We start from the raw sequence: 26,540 nt of genomic DNA, 5'->3' as shown, positions 1-26,540 counted from the left end.
AGAGCGAGCTTTAAATTTGGAGCTAGAAAACTGCTGGTTTGCAGATTTAACAGAACCTCCATCAGAACCAACGCCATCGGACCACCCTGTTTGCCAGAAATGAGGTTATAAAGACTCAACAACACAAACAAATCGCCTCGGTCCCTGCTGCTGAGCTCCACAGCCATTAATCTGTGGATTTATTTGGGAAATGCTCTCCTTCACGTTTTGGACGTCTGCCTTTGGTGTCCATCTGTTTGTCAACCTCAGCGAGGAAATGAGCGCGGTCAGGACAAACGCCTGCACCCGGGGTGTTTGTCTAATTTATCACCTGTCATGAAAGGTTCTTGGAGGCATTTGAGGTTATTCATTTCCCCCCGTTGGTGCTCAGCTTCATCCTATGATGACAGATTTCCGCCACAGATGCTTTCCTCATCAGACCTGAGGAAAATACCGCTTAAAATAGTTACATAACTCAGAGAGTCAAGTATTACTGTAAAAGTACAGTTAGCGACAGGGGAACATTTGTCCTTTAGAGAATATCTTTGCGTAAATGTCTTGAACGTCATCAAAACAGAAATGAAATCTTGTTTGTTGGCCTCAGAAGTAGGAATCCAGTGTCTGCATGAAGAGATAATGGAAGATATTCATAGCATGATGGTTTGAATCTTTCTGGTTCCCCTGAAGATAACAGACACAGTTGCACCACAGCGGTTTGTTAAGATGTTCTGACCTGATTACCAGTAAAGAGAAAAAAAAACACTTATGTTTTTGAACATTGGTATTTCTGCAATAGATCAACACAATGTAGCATCTAAAGGTTGTAGTTTTTAAATCTTTGCAGCAACGTGAAAGTGAAAAGTTTGGTTATTTGTATGCAACATCCTTTTTACATGAACACCATTAAATAAAATCCAGTAATAATAAGAAATTATTAGTAAGGTAAAAACGATTAATCAAATTAATTGTGACTAATCGATCACTGAAATTAAATGTTACTTCTAAAGCTCTGATTAGAAAAAAAAACAACATAAGAACTGTGTGAATAAAATACAATTTATGTGATTAATATAAAAAATTACATATTTTCTTATAATCAAATGGGGATTGTAATGAAAAATTTAACTGTGTGGTAATAAATTCATAATATATTAGCTGATAATAACATTTTCCGCCATGGCCAATTAAAATCAGACAATCTGAGGCAATATTTATGCTAAATGAATGTAATAATTACTGAATAGAGAATAAAAACACTCTAAACATTGATGTTTCTTTTTATATGTTGTACTTTGGGCTGTGGGTTTGGAAACGGGGTCTCTGGTAAGATGTTAATGCTGCTTGGGAAGGAAAATCAATTTCCTCAAATCGTATTAAGAGATGTATTAGGTAAACTCACTCACTCACAATGTTTTCTCGGTTTCAGTTTCTGTAATTTTGTGGCTTTTAGTTAACTGTAATAACGTTGGTGGCAGCTCAGCGCTGCCACTGCTGCCTGAAGTCTTGCTGTAAATCAGTTTCTGTTATGGTGAATTATTAACCAAGATGGCTGATTCAGCTTTGCTTTCTCTCAGAAACTTCCATCATCTACTCCAGCGTTTCTCTGCATCTCCTCTCTCCGCCAAAGCAAACTCTGAACTTCTGAAGCAGTTTTGTGGAGACGATAAGGAGCGACGGTGAATCGCGGGGAGGCGGATCGGTCCAGGATTGTGAAAGTTTTTATCTCTCAGCAGGAATGCAGTGGCAGGTCTGGACCTGAACTTCCGCGTTAAGCAGGAAGAAACAGTCAGAGAGCCCAAATGCAAGCCGCATCAGCACACCCAGATCTGCCTGCATGTGGCCGTCACCTTAGGCTTTTTTCTTAGCTGAGCGAGATTTCAGCGTGGATCTAATGTCCATGTGGCTTTTATTTTGAAATAAACTGGTGAATTGAGGATTATTACAACTGAAGAGGTGAGTTACATCTCTGTTTATTTGAGTGTCGTACCTGCAGGTAACGGTAAACACCTACAACTGATCTACTTTTTACTTAAACCAGGAATATCCGGATCGTTAGTCACTTCATTTGAATGATTTTCTATTTTTCTTTTACTAAACAAGGATGTTTAATAGAAAAAACAGCTTTTAAAAGTGAAAATATTACAGTTTCCACTTTTTCGTCAAGAAAATGATAAAATATTGAGTTTGTTTAATTTAATACAGGTAAATATGGTGGTTTTGTTTACGTAAAGCAACCATGCATCATAAGCTGACGTGATAAAAAGGGATGTAAGTTCATATGTGTTTATTTCTAACTGGGTGTAGCCTGAAACTTGCTGCGCTTACACAATAACGACATAAAACCATCAGGTTTGCTTTTAAAGCGCCTGGTGATTTCAGTTTGCTGCTAATATAAGAGAAACTTTTTAAAGGTGGATGTGAAACCTCTTCGGAAAGAAGAAGTAAAGGTCTTTTTGGTTGAGGCGCCGTCTTTTTCGTGTCGTCAGGGACCATTTTAGCCATCGCGTTACTCTGTGACTCGTACACACAGGATTTTGTGTTTTAAAAAAATACGATGACGAAATGAAGATAAGAAATTGTTTTGTGTTGTGTCGGTTATGAGTCATGGCTTTTCATCCCCTTAGGCGACATCTTTTACTCTAATTTCTCTACGTTAAATCTCTGTAAATGCGTCTCCTAGATATAAATATCACATCCAAGTAAAAGCCATCGTTGCTTCTGCGTCTGTTTTTGAATTTCAACGCATTCGTGGATAAAACGGTGCAAACATGTTTGACGTTTTGTTGGATGGTTCTGTAGAGAATAAATATTCAGTTCTGCATTTTAATTATATGTTCAAATCTGATTGTGAGGCGATATGAAGAGTTTCAGTGCGTGTTTAAGAGGAAGTGAAAACTGTCATTGTTCTCTCCATCTCACCTCAGAGAGGGCAGCCTGCCGTTTTCTTCTCAGTTAAAGTGAGAAACTTTCACGTGGTAAAAACTGCTACTTAACCGATGCTATACAAGTAAACTTGAGTCTAAAATAATCCAGTCCAACACTGTTAACCATATTAATCCCTGTTTTTAAAAGAAACTGCAAAATATATTTTCATAAGTCGACTGTAGCACCTATTTATGCATGTTGTTAGCTTAGCTTTACTGGTTCACTCAAAAAAGTTGCAAGTTTAAAGTATAAAGTACATAAGAGCTTTAATTTAATTTTCTCACATTGCTGTAATTAAGTACAATTTGTCTGTAACTTTTCCTTTTTTAAGTTGTTTAGGGTACCTGAACTTTTATTTGAGTTTGTTTTGACTAAAGTGTTACATTTGAAATCATATCTGCTAATAAATATCAATAAAATTAACAAAAAAATAAAGTTTTGGAAATTTAAATCTCATTAAAAGTACACATAACAATCACCTCACAAATATTCATAGTAACTAGGTAACTTTTACTTAAAGCAACATTTTAATTAGGTAATGTTTACTTCCATTTCAGTAACATTTTTGATCAGTAACTTTAGATGTATTCAAGTCAAATTTGACCAAAGTAACTGTACTTTATATTTTCTTTGTGATTCACATTTTACTCTTTAAAATGTGAGTTTTGTTCTAAACATTATTTGGAAAAATGTCACACTTTGAGTATAAAGGCAATTGGTGAGGAGGGAAACAATTAAAGTGTATAAAATGTTACATTAATCAGCTAAAAAGATCAGAAATTATTTAAGTATTAAACATGTCATGACTAGGAGGTTACCAGAGTTTCTGCAAGTTGAATTTAAGAATTATTAAGACGTTTTTGGGACGATTATAATGTGAATTTAGAATCCACGTCATTAACAAAAGTTAAATTAATTAAGTTAACTTAATAGCTTTCATTGTCTAGGCCTCTATTGTATAACAAGGAACTTCTAAGCAGTTATTTTAGCTATTTTCTGAAACTTTTCTTCAATGAAAACTATAGAGGAATTCCATGAACCAAGAGACAGATAAAAACTTCAATTACGTTTAAGCTTGAACTCAAGAAAACAAAGCTGCCAGTGCATTTCTCACTGAAAAATGAACAAAATTAACACACTACAATTATTGCATTTAAAAGCATTTTTTCTTAGATCCAGCAGAAATCCTTACTACGATTTGTATAATAATACTTTGACCTACAAAGAAATGAAGCAACATTTCCTGAGTTGTATAAAGAAGTCGTGTTTTTTTCAATGGCTGTTTCAACAAGACGGTATACAGCACGCGATCAACAACTTGGTGTGTTTTCATACCTGATAAGCCTCGGTAAACTCAGTTTGGTTTGGGACCAAAATTACAACATTTGTTATATTTCACTGTTTCAAACAAACCAAACTTTTTAAAAAACCTGTTCCCCTCCTCGCCTCGTGGTTATTGGCGCTGCACCAATAACCACTAAAGGAAATTACAAAACGTCTGAAGAACACACGGAGAGCAACTTTCTTCTTCTCGAAATGTTAACAGATTTTAATGGTTATTTGACCTCAAGCCATTTCTACAGCTAGCGTTAGCATCATGCTTTTATTTTGGTTGTATTTACCCAGAATGCCCTGAGCTTTTGTCCACTTCCTGCTATTGTAGCTGTCTCCAGTCTGCTTGGTGTTCACTTAAGCATTTGAACCGGATCAGAGTTCACTTCAACCAAACCGAGACCGAGGTTTTTGGGTCGATCAGAGTTTGTTTTTTTCTCAGTAACCCAATAGAAAACTAGAAAACAACCAAAAAATCCTGAAGAACTTTGTGATGGAGTCCAACCATCCTGGAACATCAGGATTTTCCGTCAATACTACTACCAATACAGACTCCTTCTTTAACAGCTTACATACACTGTTGGTTAATTTCTTTAATTTATAACAAATTTTATATTTTTTATGTCTTAATTTGGAAATAATGTGCAGCACATTTGAAAAACAGTTACTACAGCCCCTCCTCTTAAAGAGACAGTGGGTCTGTGTCAGTATCTAGACATCCTGTGGTTTTCAGGCAACGTGTGAATGGTTTTAATCAAATTTAAGTTTTTAAAATAGTTGTTAATACATCCAAAAATGTAAAGATTCGGTTATTATTTTAATTAAGGGTAGAGTAATTTAATCATTTGACCTTTTTTTGGGTTTGTCTCAGAACTGCAAAAACACAAAATTTTACCAAATAATTTTGGTGTACTTTAAATACAAATATCTTAGTACAGTTGAAATAACACAAAACTAACTTACAAGTAACTTTTCAGGAAGATATATGAGCTTATTTTAAGCGAATAATTATAATAATATTGATGAAAAATTTCTAGATCCATTGACAGATTATTTCACTTATAACAACACATTTTCCCATATTATAAATTAAATAATCTGGCAATGAAAATAGTAGTTTTTCATCAATATTGAGGAATTATTTACTCAAATAAGCTCATGTGTCTTGCTGTATGTTAGTTTTGTCTTATTTGCACTAGAAACTAAACAAAAATACTTGGTTTTGAGTTTTTGCAGTGTTTCCATTAGTGTGCTTTTTGACACTTCTGCTGGTGACGCATGTTCACCCTTATTTAAGAAGGAAGTGTCTTAAGGATCAGGTCCGCTTTTGCCTTCATCAGCAGATGTTTTCACAATCCGTCCAAATGTAATCGCTCTTCTTTTCACTCCTCTGCAAGCTGGGAGTCGTCTGTTTAAGGCATCGGGCCTCGGAAATTAACATTTCGGAGCCGTCTGACTGACAGAGTAAACCTTTCCTCATGTGAGCCGGGTTGGAAAATTGAGCTGGTTTCATTATGGAAGATGAAATGTGATGCCAGGAGAAGAATATAAAAGAAAATGAGCTGTAGACCTTTTGGTATTATTAAAGAAAATTACTAATTTTTAATGGATTAGCACTTTACTTCGACCACAAACATCTCCTCTCCTAGAGGTGCACCGAAAATGAGAAAGGCAGTACAAATTGAGTTTGCAGGTGGCTGCTGACACCATTTCCGTGATGATTTCAGTTTGCAGAATGACAGGAAGTTAACCCTTCTACCACTTCCTCTCCAGTCTGCGTGCCCTCCCCAAACATGGTTAAATGGTAAAGACTCAAACTCTCCAGATGCTCCAATATGCACATCACTTGAATTTTGTGGTTCAACATTTGATTTCATCAGTATGGAATGAAAAGTGAGTGGAGATTAAACCAAGAATGTATCTAAGATGGTAGCTGCTAGTTTTCACTTTTCCAAAACTGAAGTTTCAAAAAGAAAAATTAAATATTCATCTTTAATTGGCTTTTTATTTCTTCCAATGCCAAGTCAAGATTTTTATAGGACTAACAGGAATGCTTTAGGAAACCATATGGATGCTGCAACCACTTTTTAACCACTATTATGTTTCTATGAACAGGTCAGGATAGGCTGATGGCCTATACAAAACATGCATTTTTTGTACAAAATCTCTCTTAAACAATGAGATTTCTTCTGATCTCCTTTCAGAATGAGCTGTTTTAAAGCCTCCTGTCACTTTAAATCCAAACGAGCTGCTTCTGGCCACGCCCTCAACTCAACACTTACTCTCACACAAGAGAGTAGCTGCAAAAAGATGCACAGTTATGCAACCATTCATCTTTGAAAAACAGAAGTAGAGCCTCCTGCACAACAAACAAGAATGGAGCAAGTGGTTTCTGAATGACAAGTCAACAACAAAACATTTGTCTTTTCCAGCAGCCATTGTACAGCACACACAGTGGTAAAACCAACTGACCAAACGTGCTTTAATTCAGCTGTGGTTGCTAGGCAACTGGCTGGGGTTGCTAGATAACGGTCAGATTTGTGACATTACATTCTGTAATGGCTCGTTTTCCAGACACCAAAAATCATTAATTTATTGCCAAAAACCAGCTGGGTGTTTGTTTTTTTAAGCGATTGGTCTTTTTTTAGAAGCAGTAGAAACCCAAATGGAAGTACAAAAATGTGCAAAATGTGAATTTTGCATAATAGCTGGAAGTCTACCATTAGCGCCACACTGAAAACAAAGAAAACATCCACAATTTACTTCTTATTTTCCAATGTGAGAAAAACAAATCCAGGACTCCGTTTTGACTCCAAATTCAGGGATTATCATAATATTCACTTTGAGGAATGAGGCAGCAAAAATACACGCTGCTGGCAGCTGATTCAACATGATTACAGTAAGTCTTATGGAGATGTTTTTTAAAAAACAACCACTTTAGCGGTTTCTTGGGCTATTTTGCTTTAACTTTAAATAATTGATTTTGATCATGTAGTTTAGTTTTTGGAGAGCTCAAAATGTTTGAGGGATTTTTTGTAATTATCTGAAAATGTTTTTAATCTTATTTGTTAGCAGCTTGTGTGTTAAACTCTGCCCCTACTAAAATTAAAACCATGCATTTCATAATCTCTCGCTTGGTATTACGTAAATGAAACCGGACTGAATGTCTTAATATAGACCAGTATTTGAACTTTGGGGTGTTTGTGTGAAGAGTGGTGCAAATCAAATGTTGCCTCAAGACGTACAAAGACTCTGCATCGCTTTAAGTTTTACAGAAATGCAAAATAGGACTCACCAGTTCAACACGTACAACAAGACGTGGCAAGTTTCGACAAATATCGAATGCCTGAAGTTATGCATGCAGTCTTTCTCCAATTAATGCGTGTTGAAGATGAAGACTGTGCAGCTTCAGGGAACATATTTCTGCACACATTTTAAAGGAAAGTGTTTGAGTTGCATGAACATTAAATCTAAACTTTTGATCTCCAAGATCCCATTTTAGATTTCTTTGTCACTATTGCATTTAATCATCTGCAAAGAAAGCAGCAATTACTATATTTGTAGTTCATTTCTGGCATAAGATTGTGGATGTTTATATTTCATCGCAAAACAAGAATAAAACTGATATTCCACAAGCGTTTTGGCAAATATTGAACTAAGAATTAAATTTTTCTATGCTGCAAATTCACCAAATCTTCATCCAGTGTTGATAATTTAAAAGCTCTAGAATGTGAGTCTGACTTTAACTAGATCAGAAAATCAGAAATAGATTTCTCATTTTTTAGGACCAATTTTGACTCCAAAGTAAAAAGCCTAAACAACATCGTCATTACTTTTCAAAAGGCTTGAACTTCATTGTTGTTGCCACAGATGTTAATAGGAGCACCATAAATCCCAAGTATTGGACAAATCCAGAAACATAATCAATAATAGTTTACCAAGGTTTTGAAGCTCCTTGTAATTTTAATGCTGCTTTTCAAGCCTCCAGTCACTACTAGCTCAGCATCAGGGCTATTTTCAAACTTCCTCACAAACCTTTATATTACTTCTGAAGCACTGGTGTGCTCATTTTAAATGGCCGCTTTTCTCATATCCAGTAGCGGCTAGCTGTGCTACAGTGCCAACATGAGCAAAAATGTTATATTTTTCATCTTTCTTCATAATGTTGCTTCATTTTCATGCGTTAAAGTTGTTTTGAATTACATGTCTCTCTTTCAAACATCAGAAACTGAGACTGCGGTTTTATTTCTTGTGATTAGATCATCTGATTCGAAAGAGAACTGAGTTTCAGTTTTAATTGTTTTATATTTTATGTGTTTTCTGGTTCTTGATTGCATTACGTTAGTTACACTAAAATAAATATTGCTGTTTCTCTATGTTAGTTTATGTGAAAGCAAATCAAATCTCTTTTGTTGCTGTTTTTTTCAGATGGATGATATTGACGCTATGTTCAGCGACCTGCTGGGGGAGATGGACCTCCTCACTCAGGTGAAAAAACTTTCAGCAATACTTCTTCCTTTTTTAAAAAAATCTCCACTTGGATTTATGTGCCAGTTTTTTATGTCTTTTAGAATTTAAAAAAAAAAAATTTAACCCCTCCAGGGGGTCTTTTGTGGGCTCTAGTGTCCCTTACATGACAGTAGGCTGACAGGAAACGGGGAAGGAGAGGGGGGAAGACATGCGGCAAGTATGGTCGGGTCCGGGAGTCAAACCCGCGACGGCCGCAAATTTGTATTTTTTGAGATGACATGAGAAAATAAAGTAGAAAAAGAAAAGTGTGAAGTAAGAGTGACAAGGTTTCTGATTTAATGTGTTTAATGTCAAATCAAGGATAAACTTTACTCAAAGATATGTTTCTTTTCCAAATGTGGAAGTACAAATTAGTTTTCCACTCATTTGATTTATTTCTAACTCATCAGTTAATTATTAGATTTCTTTCTTACTGTAAAAAATCTAAGCTAAATGTTTTTAGCACAAATTTAACTGTATATAATTATAATTTATTAGGAAAGATTAATTCATTTTGCACATATGTTTTTACTGTGGGAAACTCAGTGTGTTGCAAGATTTTGAATCAAATGTGTGCAAACAATCACATGTGGGGTTCCTCAAGGCTGTATTCTCGATCCGCTTTATTTTTTAATATTTTTCATCCTCCTACCTCACACAGCAGTATTACCTCTTTTAGCAAATGTATGTTGGTGACATAATTTTATATCTTTGTGATCACAGTCCATTACAGTCACTAATTTTGTGCAAAAACACAATTTTTGACTGTATTTTTTAGTTTCTAGTGCAAATATCTTATTGCACTTGAAATAAGACAGAACTAACATACAAGTAACTTTTCAGCAAAATATAGAGGCTTGTTTTAAGTAAATAATTCCTTAGAATTTATGAAAAAGTGCTAGTTCTATTATCAGATTATTTAACTTGTAACATGGGAAAAATGTCTTGCTACAAGTTAAACTATCTGCCAGTGGATCTAGTTCTTTTTCAGCAATAATATGGAATTATTGACTTAAAACAAACTCATATATCTTGCTGAAAAGTCATTTGTAAGTTAGTTTCGTCTCATTTCAAGTGTACTAAGGTATTTGGTTTACAAACTAGACCAAAAATACTTGGTAAAATTTAGTGTTTTTGCAGTGCATAATTTTAATTTGTGACTGTATCAGCATAAACGTATGAGAAATTGTTGTTCCCTGTACAGAAATAATCACATTCTCATAAATAGTCTTTTTTTTAAATTCTTGTCTGCAGAGTCTTGGACAGGAAATCGAACCTCCTGAACCGCACCCCAGCACTAGCCACCAAATCGACTTCTCTGTCGGTTTTACTGGCCTGAACGGTGACTTTCCTTTTTTTTGTTTTTGTCAAACTCTCTCTGACAGCAAGTCACTTACGCAATAACTTCTAAAGTTACGTAAAGACAGGACACATTCATTGGTTTCATCAGTAAAATGGAAAATTAGAAGAAAAAAGAAATCATTTAGTTGCTCTGTTTGATCTGTTTAACATTTCAGAGATCAGGGTTTAATCACACTTTATGTCCACAAGAGCTGAGAGCTTCAAAGAAAGGTCACACCCTTGATGTTCACAGCTCTCTTCTCTATGTTGCTCATTTAATTCTTACAGAATATTTTTTTAATTATATGCTAGAAGTCAGCCTTTACAAAAACTACAATTTACATTTTTAGCTTTTGTTAGCCTGTTATTGCGTTAAGTTAGCTAAGTAAGACGCCACTGTCCCTTTAACTACTCCAAATGTGCAAAAATTCAGTGTATAAATATAGATATACATCATATCAACCATAAAATATCTGTTGTTTTATAAAAAAACAGAATACAAAAATTAATATGTAATTAATCAGTGACTCATAATTAATTAATGACGGTGATGATTACTAATACTTGGTATTTCATCAGTCCTGAATCAGAATTGGATTTTTTAGGCTTTAAGGTTGAGGAGCGGAAGTAAAACTAAATAGAGCATGCGAAAGTAAAATAATGCATGAAGACACTGTGCATCAGCAGTCTTCTGTGGACTTTTTCTTTGAAGAAGGAAGATAAAAAGTGGTAAAACTGAAGCAAACTTCCCATGTACAATGTTCCTGAAACCCAATAAGAGCCAGTCTCAGTTTAAGGGGACATGAAAGGACCATAAAACATTTGAATTACGTCTTGATGGTTTGATTCTGCCCCACCAGCGTCCCTACATGACCTGGAGGACAATGACTTGGACGCCCTGATGGCCGACCTGGTGGCCGACCTCAGTGAGACAGAAAAGAAACTGGAAGCAGAAATACAAGGTCTGAAAGCGCCACCATCGTCTTCATCAGACCTGCCGCCACCGCCCAAAGGCCTGGGCCTCCAGCCTGCCTCCTCCATTACATCACCACCATCTCCAGGAAATAACAGAAGCAGCAGTGTCACCACCACATCTTCTTCCACCACCTCACCCCTGCCGCCTCCCCCTCTGCAGTCATCAAAACCCACAATGGTACGGGTCCTCACTCTAGAAAAGGTCATTGTCATCTAGACATCAATGACATTGACCTTTTCACTTCCAAAGGTTTACAGGTACCGGTCCAGATTTTAAAAGCAGTGAGACTTTGAATGAAGGTAACATTTGGAGGAGTTTACTCTTTAGGTAGACACTACAAGGCTAAACGCCAATGGGGTAAAGTCAAGTAAAAGTAGCACTACTTCAACATATTTTTACTCAAGTAAAAGTAAAAAGTATCCAGAGTAGTATCTGCTAACGGCTCAATATCTATTCCTGAAGGCCCCCTTAACTGCCCAACAAGGTGCCTGATGTAAAACACTAAGTTTAGCATTGAAGTAAACAAACAAAGGAATTTATAACATGGATTTTCTAAAATATACTCCTATATTTTAAAATTTGTACCTTACCACATTACTTCTTGACCTTTGACATTTTTGACCTCTCTCATGAATTGTAAATCTCATTTACTGACTGAATTTTTTTACACACAATAATAATTATGCTTAGCTCTTCTTCGTTTTTTAAAATGTGCTATGTAGTTTAATCATCCCACCTCTGACAAGGCTGTTCCCATTATGTAAATTTCAGATGACTTCTTTATTTTTTTTTCCTCCTGTCTCTGTGAAACTCAAAAAAGAGTGGTTCAGGTCTTATAGCAGTCAGACAGTTAGGTCACAGATAACCAGATCCATCTGTTGGAATCAGAGAGACGCGTGAGGAGAAACAGTTGAGGGTCTGTCTGGAACAGATCAAATGCATACAACCATGTGAAAACTGTAACAGGATCAGGGGGTCTAGAGGAAGTAAAACAGTGTCAGTCTTTGGATGGCCTGGGTAGGTAAGGTAGACGGGAGCTTATTGCTTTAACAGAGCTCCTGACCTCATTTTACTGTGGTTAAAACACCAGCTGTGGCAAAAGTGTGCGTCACTGGTAGGCGAGATGTGTACAGGTTAGCTTTATAGTCTTTAAACGTACAGTGTTGATGTTACTATCAATGTAAAGACTGCTCCTGTTCGTTGGAAACTGGCAATACTGGAAGCAAAAACCCTAACTGGATTCTGAAAATAATCGCACTTTACAAATATCTAAACATACTTACCTTTCTGATAAGAAAGCCAAACCTTAAAGCTGCAGTTTGCAACTTTTGTAAAAAAAAGATTTTTTTTACATATTGCTAGTTAGCATTTCTTATGATGACAGTAGATAAACGGTTTTTCGGTAACGGTAAGTGCTTCTCTGCCATTGCCATATTTAGCAGCGCATTCACAAGGATTATTGACAGCTCTCAGACCCTCCTCGTGGCTCTGCTTGCATTTCTTCATATGGCAATAGTAGCTCAGGGAAGAGGAGGAGGAGATTTATTTTTTTCACAGATTATCTGTGTCGTATTACATTGTCACAATATGGTGACAGTTTTAACAAAAAAAAACGTTTTTTATTAAACAGAAGTTGCATACTGCAGCTTTAATATTTTCCTCATCAGTATAGTTTTCTTGATAAAAAGCTTTCTGAAGTTTTCCACCTTGTTTTTTTGGACTTTTTCAGTAATGTTCCATCTAGTTATGATACCAGACAAAGATAGCATGAGAAATAATGAGAATGTTAACAGAAAGATAAAAAGAAAAGACGTCAGAACCAAAATTAACCATGACAGTACACGGAAAATGAACAGATTTGAGGAAATGAGGAATGGCTGAAAAAGCAAGAAAAGTCTAAAGAAAAACTTTAAAAGAAAAGTCTGTAGGATTGTTTTATGAAACTGCTTCAACCTGCAGCAGAAAAATCTGTCTGGATGGGAGGAAAATGTAAAGAAACAAGTTATGATTGCAAAGTTTTACACAGTACAGAAATGTTTGGGTTTTTTAATAGTTTGATTGAAGACCTTTACCAAGGTTTCATAGGCAGGTAGAAAACATATTTGGAGATGCAATATTTTGCAAACTACTAAATTAATAATGCGGTCACAAACTGAGTTAAACATGACATTTGGGGCCCAACTATTATGCTTATTTTCAGCTCTGCGGTATAATTTTACTTTGTAGTCTTGACTATTTTGTGGTATGCATTTCTTATACCCTGTGCCACCTTTGTTTACTCTAAACACTCTCACCTACTTTGAGCAGCAGTCTGTCTGATCTTACTCTAACAACAGCTTAACAATGAATCTAAGATGTGGCTCCGTTGTAAAACCACCCCGCCTTGTACCAGAATACGAGCCAATAAACCTGATTTGTAATGTTATAATGTTTGTAGGTCAAAAACGGGAAGAGCTAACAAAGGGAGAGTATCTTCCCTAAACTATTTATTAATTGTTGCTTAAATCAGAAAAACATCTACTAACTCAGTTCCTCTATTTGTTGTTTTTCTTGTTTAGGAAGAAATTGAAGCTCAGATGAAGGCAGATAAAATCAAGCTTGCCTTGGAGAAGCTAAAGGAAGCCAAAGTGAAAAAGGTAAGACATGTAAACTTCAACTCCACATATTCTGCTCTGATCTGACTGAGCTGCATTATAGATGAAGAGAGTTATGGAGGATGGAAAATGCCTTCTGTTCCAACACAGCATGTTGTAGTTTCCTCTCCATCTGGCCTGACAGAGAAGCCATCAATCACATTAATAGATGGGTATTTTTTATCTAGCCAGCATTCTGCTCTGGATCATTCTGTACATGGACACTTAATCATCTTCAAAGTGGCACAAAAGCACCAAAACACAGTCTTGGATGTAAAGCTGTGCATCGGACAAAAGTAAAATCTAAGTATTTGACCTGACAAAGTTATCCATTTACTATAGTTTCAATGCTGTCTTGAGATAATTTGAACGTTATCTATTGACTTTTGGCTACTTTTCATCTACTTCCACATGGAAGCTCAATAAATTCAGCATGTTCACTTTTATAGGCACATATATGCCTCAGTTTTGATGTATTTCCAGTAGCTTTAGCAGATGTTTCTGTGGTCAGAAATTCAGATCTATCCCTCAGTAAACCAATGCTGCTGCCACCATGCTTGATGGTGCAAACGCTACAATATTCACATGTTTGAAAGGTGATTTATTAAAATATTCCTCTTATCATTGTGGGAAAATAGTTTCCCTGCAAATGACTTCTGCAACATCATTTGGTTTGGTCACCAACATAGCTGGAAAGTTTGTTGGCTCCTTTCCATTCCTTGATGTTCCAACCATGTCTGGTTTATTGCAGACTTTGTTAGTAAACTAACTAATCACTCTAGCAAATTTCATTTTATCCAAAGGTGATCTTTTGAGCCCACTGGCTGAAAGTTGGACACAGTTGGGCCCCAAGCTAAGAAAACCTAGCATTGCCAGTTTTGCGTGAACATAAGAAATCCAGACACAATCTTTCCAGTAGTTTCTTGCAGATCTTTCTGTGGTCTGGTCTTTTTTCAGTTTTAGATGTATACCCTGGTTTCTGAGAATGTTTGTGATATAGGAGATTTTGTTCAGCCACATGGAGAGGCTGTATTTTGGTAGAGATAGAAAAAGCCAAGCAAACTGGGATCTTATTAATCTTAGCCTTTATAAGATCTACAAAAGCCCATATGTATGACAACAGTCAGGCAACCAATTTCATAAAAAGTCGTCAGTCTTCCAGAACTGGACTTGTTTCCATATGGCAGGAAGTGTCAATTCTCTGGCCTAGATAAAAATAAATCCCAGTCAGTGCTCTGTCTGAGGACCTAAAATTACATGCAGACATTTGACTGGAATAACTGAAGTGCTGATGCTCTCAAAAGTTTTATTAAAGCTAACATTATGAAGCAGAAACAATCATTTGGGTACATAACATGTTATTAAACTGGTCAACAAGCTGCATGTACTTCAAGGTTGGATTTAGTCTTACTTAGGGAATCTATTTCTGTCCACATTATATCTGAGACCTTTAGTCTACAAAATGAACATGTAAATGTAAATGCATATTAGTAGATATTAAGCGTATGCTGTATTTTGTCATGCCTTGAATATGCAGCAAGGAAATTACATTTATTTCATGGTAAGCTTGTCTGCACCAATCCACAGAGATGCTGATTATTTCTTTGACTAGTCAGCATGTCTGGTGCCAGTGTGGCTGACTTGGAGTGATGTAACACCAAAAACAATCAGTAGTAGTATTATCCCCCTGTCTACCATTGGCAACAGTACATTGTAGCAAAAATTACGGTGGCCAAACAGGGTCAACAACAAAACGCAACAACAAAAGCCACAGTGGAAGTTATCCTAAAATGGGAGCTATGCTACAATGGAAGCTAATGCTACAACCGAGGTTATGCTAAAATGGAACCTATCCTCAAACAGAAGCCATGCTAAAATGGGTGCTATGCTGAAATGACAATTATCATAAAATAGAAGCTATACTACAATGGAAGCTAATGCTACATCAGACGTAATGCTAAAATAGAACCCATGCTAAAACAAAAGCTATGTTAAAATGGACGCTATGCTAAAACTGAAGTTATGGGATAGCTTTAACTTTAATTTTAGCATAACTTTCATCTTAGCATATGATCAAATGGAGGTTATGGTAAAACTGAATTTATACTAAAAGGTAAAATACAATAAACTTGCTAATGTAACTCATATATAGCATAACTTCCTTTTTAGTATAATTTCCATTGTGGCTTTTGCATTTTGTTGACCTCTCTGGTTTACCAGAGAATTTCAATACTGACAGTAAAAAAAATCATGGTGTTGCTTGTTTGTAGCCTAGCTATAGCTTAGCTTTGACTTAGCTGTAGCCAGCCTACTGTTGTTGATCTTGAAACATCGCATCTTTCCCTAAAGTTTAGTTGCCCTTGTTATGTTTTGTTTTAGTATTTTCATTGTTTTGGAAATAGATTTATATACTGTATGTACATAAAAACAGTGTAAATTTATATTTTTTGTTTTTGTTTTTGACAGCTGGTGGTGAAGGTGCTCATGAACGATGGCAGCTCCAAGAATCTAATGGTTGATGAGAGGCAAACCGTGAGAGAGGTTCTGGACAACTTGTTTGAGAAGACTCACTGTGATTGCAACGTAGACTGGAGTCTGTGTGAAACCAACCACGAGCTGCAGCTTGGTGAGTTCCTAAAATACCACCATCAGGTGATGTCACAACGCTATCATGGTCTGTGCAAAGACACGAGGGATGGAAGCGGCAAAAATAAACCAAACTCATGTGATAAAGCGTTTAAAATAAGCAATGAACTGGTTAACTGGTATGCACCAAGCAAAAACAAGTGGTAAAATATAGTTTGACTTGATTACGTTACAAAAACACAAACTCTTACCAAGTATTTTTGTCTAGTTTCTGGTGCCAATATCTTAATACACTCCTGTTGTGTGTGGATGTGTTTTGTTTTTATACCATTTGACCACACAAAGCTTTAGAAAAATGTTTTCTTTTACAGCCATACATTGCGAAAACATAAAATCTTAAGTATTTTTGTCTATTTTCCAGTGCAAATATCTTGAAACAAGACAAAACCAACTTACAAGTAACATTTCAGCAATATAAGGAACATGGAAAGAATTATAACTGAAATAATCTGCCAATGGAACGAGTATTTTTTTAAAATTAATATTCAGAAATTATTTACTTAAAACAAGCTCCTATATCTTGCTGTAAAGATACTGTAAAGTTAGTTTTCTATAATATTCTATAAGATGTTTGCTCTAGAAACTAGATAAAATACTTGACGGGATTTTGTGTTTTTGCAGTGTACAAAAACTCTAAAATAATGAAATTTAAAAAACAAATTTAGTAATTTCACTTTGGTCAGTGGGAGGATTTGCATCAAAGATTTCATCATTCTGGACACCCAAGTCTTTTCCCCCATACTCTTTGTATTTCATTTCCTGCTTATCCTCTAATACGAGTTAATGTGAGCAAGTGGATTCAATTTGACATCCTTTTAATCAGATGTCAATCATCTCCATCTGTCTAAAATAGGAGCCTCATGATCTCAGTTGTGTTAGCTATACTCACCAAAGTCACATTATCCAGCCATGTTGCTTTAAGTCCATCAGGAAATGGTTTATTTTAGCAGTTCCTGAAACTCCCCATGCGATGCGATGTGAGGTGAACACAATGCAGTGTTGAATTTTTGGGGAACTATTTGCAGTAGTGGATTGACTCATGACAAATGCTAGTATTAACTGCTTTGAGAGCATGATGGCTGTGGTTAAAAAGTTCACACTCCCACACAGAGTTAAAATTAAGCTTCTCTTGTTGAAGGATCTGAATGCTAACTTTGGTTTGTTAATATTAAAATTGGTTTGCTGTAGCAGTCGTCTGTTCATACAAATGAACTTCCTGCCGCCATGTTTAATTCCTAACAGGAAGTTGTGGTTGTTTTGAAGCAATCTGATTGGCTGACGTAGATTTTAGCTTAGCGCCACACTGCCCCCTATGGGTTTGGCATGTTCAAAACAACGCTCAGTGGCGTATATTTGTGCGGGTTCGTGTGGATAAAAACTTTTCTGAAACCAATATGATATTTGTTTTTATAAAGACTTAACTTCATGTGTATTTCCTTCCCTTTAATATTGTTTTCTAATTTATTTGTACTGCAAGGACAAGGTGACGACCTTTGCCCTACTTTTATATTCACAGCTGTCTGACAGAGATTCCCTTTTCCACCATGACTTTTATGCAAAGAAAACGTCATTTGTAGCTGCTGTGACTGATAAGCACGGGGAGATGAGTTGTGTTTTCTGTCATCGCTGACTAACCTACAACTCTAAGTAAAAAAAAAAAACATAGATGATTTTTAAAACCTTGAGATTGTTACACCATCTCTGCTGACCTTTAATCTTTACTGAGATAAAGTTGGGTCGAGTCAGGCCCAATAAACACCCACTGAGCTTAACAAGAACACATCTTCAAACAAATCTGCTACTCTAAAACGTCACCATATGCTCACCATTCGCACCAGTGAAATGAAGTTCAAAGGGACCTCAACTCTTATCAGTTCATTCCCCTGCAGCTAACTTAAAGATCGCAGCAGCCAAACTGTTGTCTGAAACCGTGGCAGCAATTTTATGTAATGCCTAGCTTTTTCCCAGCCGGCAACCTGCAATTAAAGACAGTGGTAAAACTGCGTTCAAATGCCAACTGTGATGGAAATTTAAAAGACTAAGTCGGTGGGTGGGCAAGAGGGGAAAAAGGAAGTATGTTTATATGTTTTTAGAGTTTAAAGCCGCTAAATGTCCTCCATGAAAATTTTTAAAAGTAGCATTTTATTCTTATTTTGGACCATTTTAACCTGCAGCTGGTTTAAAGGATTTGTAAAACATGTTTGGAATACTGTTAAGTATAAAAATATAAAATAGTTTAAGTCAAATTACACAAAAAGAGCTAAGCTAACTTTTTAATAGAATATTTTATATATTGAGATAAAATATTGTATAGAAAATAATAAATGTGGTTGTTATTTATTGGCATTGTGTGGCTTCTTGTACGGGTACATAAAAAAACTAAATGTGTTCCTCAAGGCTCCATTCTCGGACCACTTCATTTCCATCTCACTTTATAGAACATCTTGAGCTATAAATGATTGTTTTTGGTCCCAAGAAGCAAAACTAGCAGTTTACATTCAACTAAACACCCAGAGAAGACAACAAGCTAATGCTAACATTATTTTTTATGGGTTTATTTAAATAGAGGAGTCTTGAGCTTACTAAATTACATTTTTATGAAGTTTTCTGATTTAAAAGAGACATTTTTAGAGCCATCGTTGTGTTTAACTCTAATTGGAGGAATTGTTTTGATTTTTCAGTGTGTTTTTCTTTTGACAGAACGGACATTTGAGGACCATGAGAACCTGGTGGAGCCCCTCCTTGCCTGGACAAGGGACAGTGAAAACAAAGTCCTTTTCCAGGAGAGAAAAGATAAATTTGAGGTTTTCAAAAACCCACAGGTTGGTCCTGTCATTGCTTTAAAGAAAATACCACGTTTCAGCTCTTTGTACGTAGCATGATATCATACAAGTCCTGGACATTTGTGCAAATCCCTCTCTGAAAAAAGGCACTTTTCTGTGTTGAATTATGATATATCTTTCCTCAAGGCAGGCTGACCCTTTTCTTTAATGTCGTAGCTGCAATATATCAGACGCAACAGCCAAAGAGATCTTGGCATGTTTGTTGTTATAATGGGACAATTTACAATCTCTGAGAGTTTAATTTATTCAGTCTGTTGGCAGAGACAAATAGTCCGGCTGGAACAGCGCCAAAGCACTCCATCATTCACTCCAACGAAAAAGACAGAACATCTCTGTTCATTTACATTTTTTTACATTCTGACAAGTGTGTCCAAACAGATTTTTCTTCCAGGTTTTTTCCAGCCATCAGCAGATGGACTCTGAAAGGAGCTCTAAATATTTTAGAAACAGAAAGACGGGAAAGTGAAATGGTTTTTCTTTCATGGATGGGCTGTATGTTTTAACAAAATAATGGCTTAATAATGACATCACAAAGTCAAGATGTGATTTATGGAAACGTTTAGAGGCCAGGAAGTGGAGCTGTGAGCCAATTTTTATCTCTAATTTAGCATGAAAGCTTGCCAAGGTTTGTTAAACTTTCTACAACCTACAGAAGAGTATAAGCTACAGATCCACTATCATGTCTATGGTATAACTTCTCACATTTTAAAGTTTTATACATTTTATCATCAGACAATCAGATGTCCTGAATAATTTAATGTTTGAAGTAAAAAAAAAAGCTTTCCCTCTTGTTAGGTCATAAATTAACTGGTAAAATGTATAGTTTTTTGGTGAAATTTTAACATATACACAAAAACCTGATAATGGTTTGTCATGTAGAATCAATAAATTAAACAGAATTGGAATGACAACATTAAGAAGGCAAACATGTCTAAAAAAATAACGCCAATGAACAACAGAGAATCCTTTTCCACAAATGGTCACTAAAAAATTACTTTTTCAGACTGGTTTTCCCTTGAAGATCACGTGAAACTGTTTCGTTTCAGGTTATCTTGGATATTTAAAGTTTCTTTAACTTTAACTGAAACATGTTGGGGTGCCGTGTGTTGGTGCCGTCGTACTACTTTCAAATAAAGGCCACTTGAGCCAACAAAACCTAAAAAAAAACCCCAAAACTTTAACTGAAACATTTAAGCGTTAAAAAAGGAAAAGAAATATGTATAAACTTTGCATATTAGAGGTATCTGAACCGCCACAACCAGTGGCCGTCTTAGTTTGAAAAAAAAAGAAGTATAATTCTTAAATCAACTTTCTTTGTGACTTTCAGAACTTTTATCTTTGGAAAAGGGATAAGAAAACTCTCAAAGACATGAAAGACAAAGACAAGGAATTGTTGGTGCAGGTAAGTAAATAAAATTTCCCAGGTGTTGGTAGCTAGATGATGTTTCGTCGTCTCAGATTACTTCAGAATGTTTTTGGTTGTGCAGGAGAACTTCTGTGGAACGTCAATCATCGTGCCCGACCTGGAAGGCGTTCTGTACCTCAAAGAAGACGGAAAAAAGTCGTGGAAGCAGCGACTCTTTCAGCTCCGAGCCTCAGGAATTTATTACGTTCCCAAAGGAAAAACCAAGGTAAAGGGACGAGGATGCTCAGCCATAATGGATCAGTGAAGGCTTCTGATCAAATGTTACCATATTTCAATGGTTCTGATGTTTCTTAAAGTGATACTACCCTATTTATTACTGGTTTTACTGGCCAACAGTACATCCATTACATTGTATATGAGGATTTAAATTATAACAAGGCATTTTCTCTTGTTTCATTTATAATTTGTCTACCCATAGAACTAGAACTTTTTCATCAATATTAAGGAATTATTTACTTAAAACAAGCTTCTAACTCTTGCTGAAAATTTACTTTTAGTTTGTTTGATTTCAAGTGTACTACGATATTTGCACTAGAAACTACTTGGTAAGATTTTGTGTTTTTGTAGTGTATAGCTGTAAAACAGAAACATCTTCTTCCAAAACTTTGTGTGGTCTGATGGCACCAAAACAAAACACATTCACATATAAGAATGACTCCACGAGAGGAAGATTTAACCTTTGGAACGGCTTAGTCAAAGCCCATAGTCAAAGTTGACAGAAAATGTGTGGGGTGAACACCAGAGAGTGTTGCATCTCTTGGCAGTAGGCTATTTATTTTTGGTTCAGTGAAAATGTTGATCTTGTTTCCAGTCGTCCCGCGATCTGATCTGCTTCGTCCAGTTCGACAACGTAAACGTTTACTACGGCAAAGACGTCAAGAACAGATACAAGGCCCCGACTGACTTCTGCTTCGTGCTAAAGGTGAGTTCATCTCTGTGGATGCTAGCTTTGGCTTCTCAACAAACATCACGTTGAGCATGTCTGACAGCTGTTTGCCGGATGGAGAAGCTGAGATGCAATAAATACTTTCATTTGAAGAAGTGAAAGGAGTCATTTTAATCCAGTTTATCTGAAAGACGAACAAAGGGCTAATTTTGTTGAGCACTTCCTTGTATGGTTCTTTAGATCTTATTATTATAACTAATAAGCAGATGCATGATAGTAAATATAGCAGGAGTGAGAGAATGCAGACAGAAACATGCTGACAGGTTGATTTTTTTTAATAGTTAAAAGGGATGTGAAACTCTTTTTTCTCTAATCTTATTTGGGAACGCCAGAATCTCCACAGTATTTCTTTGAAAATCCTTACTTTATTTAGTCAAGTTCAATAAGTTGTTGTTACTCATGAACTGCTAATGCATAACTCAGTGAATAACAACAGAAAGCAAAAAACAGGGCAAGTAAAAAAAGAAATACTTAAGATTTTGCACTTTAGGAAGAGTAAAATTTGTTTGCAAATGTATTGTAAGGCCTCACATCAGAGGAAATATCTGCCTTTATTTTGTTTTGAAAAATGATTACATTTCTGCTGAGATCTAAGAATGTTTCTTAAAAAACAAAGAAACCTCCCAGTCTGAAAAGTAAAAAGCATCCTAGAAAAAAATATGAAATTTTGGGATTAATCTCAGACATATTCCACGAAAAGTTTGAGAATTTCTGAGTAAAACATTTTGAATATTGAAACTAAGAAATTTCCTTGCTTTTCCTAGAAAATTTCTCACATGTATCTCAAGATTTCAGACTTTTTTCTAGAAAATGTTTGACTTTAAAAAATAAACTCAAAAATTCCTGTTTGTTCTACTAAAAAATTTCTAGTAAAAAAAAGCTCAGAAAATTTCCAAGTCAATTTTTTTTTACTTTTGAAACTTGGGAATTCCTACGTTTTTTCTAGAAAATTACAGAAAATAATCTCAAAATTGGAGTTTTTTGGCAGCAATTGAAATTTACTCTTCCTTTTTTATATAACTACAACATCCCCAAAACACAGTTGGAGAAAAGTGATACTTTAAAAAAATCTTTGGTACCAAAATGACAATGTACATAACTTTTAAGAACTTCTACTTGCAGTAAAAACTATTAATTAATTATGTTTGTGTGGTGAAATTCCTGGTGCATAATGTATGACAAATAGAATTGACTAATTAATTTATATTGTTGATAAAAAAAACAATTGGATATTACTGAGTAATGTTGAGTTATATACAGAAATAAGTAAAATGCAATCCATAAATAATTACAGTTTTATAAAATCGACATTTTATTAATAGGCTTCTCGTATTTATTTTGTAAATATTAATTTTAATTTCACACTTTTTTGAGTGTGTGTGTTCTGTTGAACAGCTGAAAAGATGCCAAGTATGAACTTTTAAATAAGTAACGGATATATTGTGAATTTTTCTGCAGCATCCTCAGATCCAGAAAGAGTCTCAGTACATCAAATATCTTTGCTGTGACGACCCTTGGACCATGAACCTCTGGGTGACCGGGATACGGATCGCTAAGGTACCAACTGATCTACGCTATGTTTAAAAACATATTTCAATAAAACTCAGGTGTTTTACGGCAGCGATTCGTCTCTTTTCCAGTATGGAGTGTCGCTGCATGAAAACTTCAAAACGGCAGAGAGGAAGGCCGCTGTCAGCGCTGCCATGTGGACAAACCGCAGCACTCCGTCCAGCTCCAGCCCTTCAACGCCGTCACCAACCATCAAAGGTACGGCGGCTCGCAGGACGCTCCTTTATTTAGTTGTGATGTCACTTCACTCAGTCGATTCACGTTTCTGTTTCCTGCAGCCAAAGCAGCAACTCAGGCCAACGGCTACGCCCCCAAACAGCAGCCTGGACCGACGCACCAGGTAAACAAATCACCTGAAGAAGAAACTGACGGTTTCACAAACTCACAGTCAGGAAGTTTTATTAACATCCTTCCTTCATTACTTCCTTCCTTTGTGCCCTTTATTCCTCTCTTTGTGTACTTCCTTTCTTCTTATTTTTTGTCCTACATTCCTTCACTCCTGCCTTCCTTTGTTTCTTCCTTCCTTCCCATCTTTGTGTCCTTTCTCCTAATTTTTGTGTCCTTCCTTTGTTCCTTCTTTCCTTCCTTTATGTCCTTTCTTTCTTTCTTTCTTCCTTTGTTACTTCTTTCCTTCCTTTGCTTCCTTCCTTCTTTCCTTTGTTGTTTCCTTTCTTTCTTCGTGTCCTTTATTCCTATCTTTGTGTCCTTCCTTTCTTCTTATTTCTGTTTCTTCTGTTTTTCTCATACCAAACAACATGGTGACAATTTTAATAAATATGTAAATGGATGTATTTTTATTAAAGTTTCGTGCTGGAGATTTAGATATGTCTCCCTGGTGGAAATCTTCCATTAATTCGTTCTGGGTTTTTTTCAGGGCATCGGTAATCTCCCTGCTCCTCCCCCTCTGAACGAGATTCTTCCTCCTCCTCCTCCCGACCCCGTCCTTCCTCCTCCACCCCCGTCGCTGGCCTCCAAGCCTCCACCCAGCAAGTTCTCCCCACCTCCACTTTCCATGGACAGCCTCCCTCCTCCGCCGCCGCCTCCACCCATTGACAACTTCTCAGAAGATCCTCCAGACTTCCTTCCTCCTCCTCCTCCTCCTACCAGCTACAGCTCACTTCCTCCTCCTCCTCCTACCAGCTACAACTCACTTCCTCCTCCTCCTCCTCCGGCTCCGGCGGCTAATTTTGGTAGAAACATAAACAAATCTCTTCCCCCTCCGCCTCCAAATCCAGAGTTTCTACCTCCGCCTCCACCTGATCCAGTGTTCGTAGCATCAGGTGCGCCTCCCCCACCTCCACCTCCACCTCCTCCTGCTCCTGCTCCTGTTTCCACTCCGCGATCTGCTTCACAGCTGAGAAAGATGCCTCCAGCTCCTCCAAAGAGGACAACACCATCGCTTCCGGCGCCGGCAGCAGGGGGGGACTTCATGTCAGAACTAATGACAGCCATGAGGAAGCGTACTGATCAGTAGCTCCAGAGGGAACAAATACAAAACAAATAATTTTACTCCAGATGATTACAATAGAGATTAATACTAGGTATACAAACAATTCATTAATTGTCAATTAGATTAAAATTAGGTCTAATAGATTCACTAATAATGTCTTCTTAGATATTCAGTTAGTGTTGTAGTTTGGCCGCCATCCAGCAGAGGGCGCCGTTTATCACCATCCATGCAGAATTAAACATGGCGGCCATTTTAGAAGGGGGAAGAGAAACGGTCCAAAGTCCGTTGTTGGATCTTAAAACCGGTTTAATGATTAAATGCACTTTATGCAGTTCTGTTTTGAAATATAAACCGATTATAACAGATATAAGAAAACAGGAACTTAGGAGGTTCCCGTTTTGTTGTATTTTATAAATAAGTTTAATAATGCGAGAAACCCGCATTATCTGCTTATTCTGTCAGTATTTAAGACAACTGACACAAAATGTTCAAATTAATTTAAATAAGTCAGTGTATCATGAAAGATTTAGCCCTTTATAGTATAGAAAAATGCTAAGCCCATTTTATTCAAGAGAAAACTCATCAATTAATCAGCTGATAAGATTAATACGGTTTCATATAACAATAAAGCTTTACAGATACTTTTATGTAAAGAAATGTGTATATATTTGCTTTGACTGTAAATACTGCAGAAAGACATTCCTTCGGTCTGTTCAGAGGTTTTATTGTTACAGCCATGGCTAAGAATTTTGGCCCAAGTGTGTTTTACAAATATTGAAATGTTAGTTTTGTGTGTTGACATTTCACTGCATGTAATCGATCACTGTTAAAGCTGTATTAAATTAAAATTTGATAACAAAAAAGCATTTTCCACTGTGTTTTTCCATAAAATTGTAAAATGTTGAGAGAAAATATGTGGGGGAAAAGTGTGTTTTTTTCTGTCCTGAGTAACTATAAAACATAAAATACAATTTTAAATGTGTAAAATTAAAGCCAAAATGTGTTTTCAAAACATAAATCTGGGATAAAGCTGCATAAAAATGGGGGCAATGACTTAATATATTTCTGTTTTGCTTTTAATAATGTTGGTAATTTTGGTTTTCACAGCTGATAAAAACATTGATGGTTTTTATTATTTGGTTTATTAGTTGTAAGCCACAACCATCAAATTAATTAAAATAAATATCACACTGTGTGCAATTAATTAACACAAGTTTTACCTTTTGAACCGAATTGCTGAAATAAATTATTTTTTCAATGCTATTCTAATTTATTAGGCTATTTCTACTCATGAAGAACAGCTGACCTTTAACCTTTTAGCCCACAGAGGAAGACTTGCTGCTTGGTCCGCCTCTTCTGCATAGTCTTGTGTAACAAACGGAGATGACAGGATGCGATGCAGCAGCGCCACCTGGTGGGAACCAGAGGAAAAGACGATGAAGGCGCTGCAGCGTGGCTGATTTTGGAGAACAGCTTCATCTTCCTGAAAAAATCATTCTCTGCTTTTCTGATTCCCATTTTGTTGAGGCAGAACAAATGAGGCATAACTCTGTCGTTATACAGTGTGTCTGCGAATAAAGTTTAAAAAACAACATCCGCCCCCTCTCCCTCCCCCTCACCCACCAGACTTCTTGTGGCTTTGATGTCAAGCTGTGATGTCACTCATCCTGTCTGTGACATCACAGCCGCCTGTCTTTGTATTCCCAGATTCCACAGAGAAATTTATTTGCAGTCTTTGATCTCAAACAAAAATCAACGATGGCGGGACAAAATTTATTGCTGGAGAACGTGGAAAGTTTGGAGAAGAACTGCTGGAAGCTCACAGAAGATAACAAGCAGCTTCAGAAAAGTGTTGAAGATCTGAGGCTGAAAATTGAGCGACTGACTGCCAGGAAAAAATATAACAACTGGCAGGCAGAAAATGAAAGGCTGACCAACACAAATGATTACCTGAAACAACAATTC

General features: G+C 36.3%; 1 protein-coding gene across 1 annotated transcript; it reads left to right on the top strand.

Annotated features, from left to right (window-relative positions):
• Positions 1-1,510: 1,510 nt before the first annotated feature.
• apbb1ip (amyloid beta (A4) precursor protein-binding, family B, member 1 interacting protein) lies at positions 1,511-25,621 on the top strand. The gene is made up of 14 exons (XM_028005236.1): positions 1,511-1,932; positions 8,665-8,724; positions 10,000-10,087; positions 10,947-11,239; positions 13,621-13,698; positions 16,162-16,321; positions 19,042-19,163; positions 20,512-20,586; positions 20,672-20,815; positions 21,422-21,532; positions 23,015-23,113; positions 23,197-23,323; positions 23,404-23,465; positions 24,000-25,621. The coding sequence occupies exons 2-14, from the start codon at positions 8,665-8,667 to the stop codon at positions 24,597-24,599; spliced, it is 2,019 nt and encodes a 672-aa protein (XP_027861037.1). The 5' UTR covers positions 1,511-1,932; the 3' UTR covers positions 24,600-25,621.
• Positions 25,622-26,540: the final 919 nt, after the last annotated feature.

This window comes from Xiphophorus couchianus, chromosome 21 (genome assembly GCF_001444195.1).
Source record: "Xiphophorus couchianus chromosome 21, X_couchianus-1.0, whole genome shotgun sequence".
Lineage (NCBI taxonomy): Eukaryota > Metazoa > Chordata > Actinopteri > Cyprinodontiformes > Poeciliidae > Xiphophorus > Xiphophorus couchianus.
Note: the sequence above shows the minus strand (reverse complement) of the source record. Positions and strands in the feature narration are given on the sequence as shown.